The sequence below is a fragment of the Sinocyclocheilus grahami genome, unplaced genomic scaffold (assembly GCF_001515645.1).
Source record: "Sinocyclocheilus grahami isolate Dianchi unplaced genomic scaffold, SAMN03320097.WGS_v1.1 scaffold10693.1, whole genome shotgun sequence".
Classification (NCBI taxonomy): domain Eukaryota; kingdom Metazoa; phylum Chordata; class Actinopteri; order Cypriniformes; family Cyprinidae; genus Sinocyclocheilus; species Sinocyclocheilus grahami.
The window spans coordinates 1-1,491 of NW_015513386.1; the positions used below are offsets into that span (position 1 = coordinate 1).

General features: G+C 30.0%; 1 protein-coding gene across 1 annotated transcript in view; it reads left to right on the forward strand.

Annotated features, from left to right (window-relative positions):
- Nucleotides 1-623: 623 nt before the first annotated feature.
- LOC107578519 (endophilin-B2-like) overlaps nt 624-1,491 on the forward strand; it is a 6,656-nt gene continuing 5,788 nt past the window's right edge. Inside the window, exon 1 of the mRNA XM_016264468.1 lies at nt 624-668. Coding sequence (XP_016119954.1) covers nt 624-668 — 45 coding nt within the window. The remainder of the gene's footprint in view (nt 669-1,491) is intronic.

Here is a 1,491-nt window from a genome sequence, read left to right on the forward strand (position 1 = left end):
CTCATAGACCAGACTTTTTTTTTTCACAATTCTGAGAGAAAAGGTAAATATTGTAAGATATATATTCAGAATTGTGAGATACAAACTCTCAAATTTGCTAGAGAAAACAAAGTCAGCATTGTGAGAGAAAAAGTCACAGATACCTTTTATAATGTTTTTTGTTCGGTAATAGAAACAAAAAAACAGAATTGCGAGACGTAAACTCAGAATTCTAAGAAAAAAGTCAGAATTGTGAGACATAAACCTGCAATTATGAGATTATAACTTACATTTGCAAGATTCTAAGAATCAAAAAGTCACAATTACCTTTTTAGTTTGTTTATTCCGTGGCAGAAATATCCTTCCATAACTTCTACATGCTTCACCCTCATGCATTAAGGATGTAAATGAGCAACCTAATACTTACCACTATAACAAAACTAATCACACATTTTTCTGCTTTTATTTCACATGTTTACTTTCATCATTTATAGTTTGGTCCTCAGAGATGTCAGCATTCTGAATTATATTAACAGTCACACTTTGTTCCTTTGTGTTCTGCTGTAATTAAACACAGCTTGAGTTTAATACTTCTTATCATTGTAATGCTCTCTGTGCTCTTATCTTGTCATGTCTTTCTGTTTATGTCGCTCTCTTCCGATCAGCTCTGGAATGAGGAGCTTGATAAAGTAAGTGTGACATGACAAATATATGCATTGATGTTTGTATATATTCTGTAGTAATGTTTAGTTACTGTCTTCTGGTTTGTTTGTCGTTAATTTTCGGGTTTAGCACAGAGCACTTTATACACATTGCTAATGTGCAGGGTTATTGTCAACTAAAGCTAAAATTAAAACTACAAACATATAAAACAATTTTTTTGTTACTTGAAAAAATAAACGTGAACTGAAATAAAATAAAAAACATCGTAATATATTATTTATTTATTCAATTTTTTTTTCAGCTAGTTACCAAGAGATAATTTCTTATTTTCTTTTAGCATAATTTTCTAAAATAACTAAGACTAAAATAAAATCAGAATTATAGACTAATAAAATATAATTATGGACTAATTTAAACTAATAAAAATGTTAGAAACACAACAAAATTGCTAAAATTTTAACTGCATTTAAAATTAAAATGTAAAATATACAAATACAAACTAATTTCAAATATTAATAAAAAACTATAGTAAATGATACATAAATAACACTGCTAATGTGATGGGTCAATTAAAGGAGTCATATTACGTTGCTAAAAAGAACATTATTTTGTGTATTTGGTGTAATGAAATGTGTTTATGCGGTTTAAGGTAAAAAAAACCCACATTATTTTCCACATGCTGTACATTATTGTTTCTCCTCTATGCCCCGCCTTTCTGAAACGCATCGATTTTTACAAAACTCATCGGTCTGAAAAGTGAGGTGTGCTCTGATTGGCCAGCTATCTAGTGTGTTGTGATTGGACGAATACCTCAAGTGTGTGACGGAAATGTTACGCCCCCTCACCATA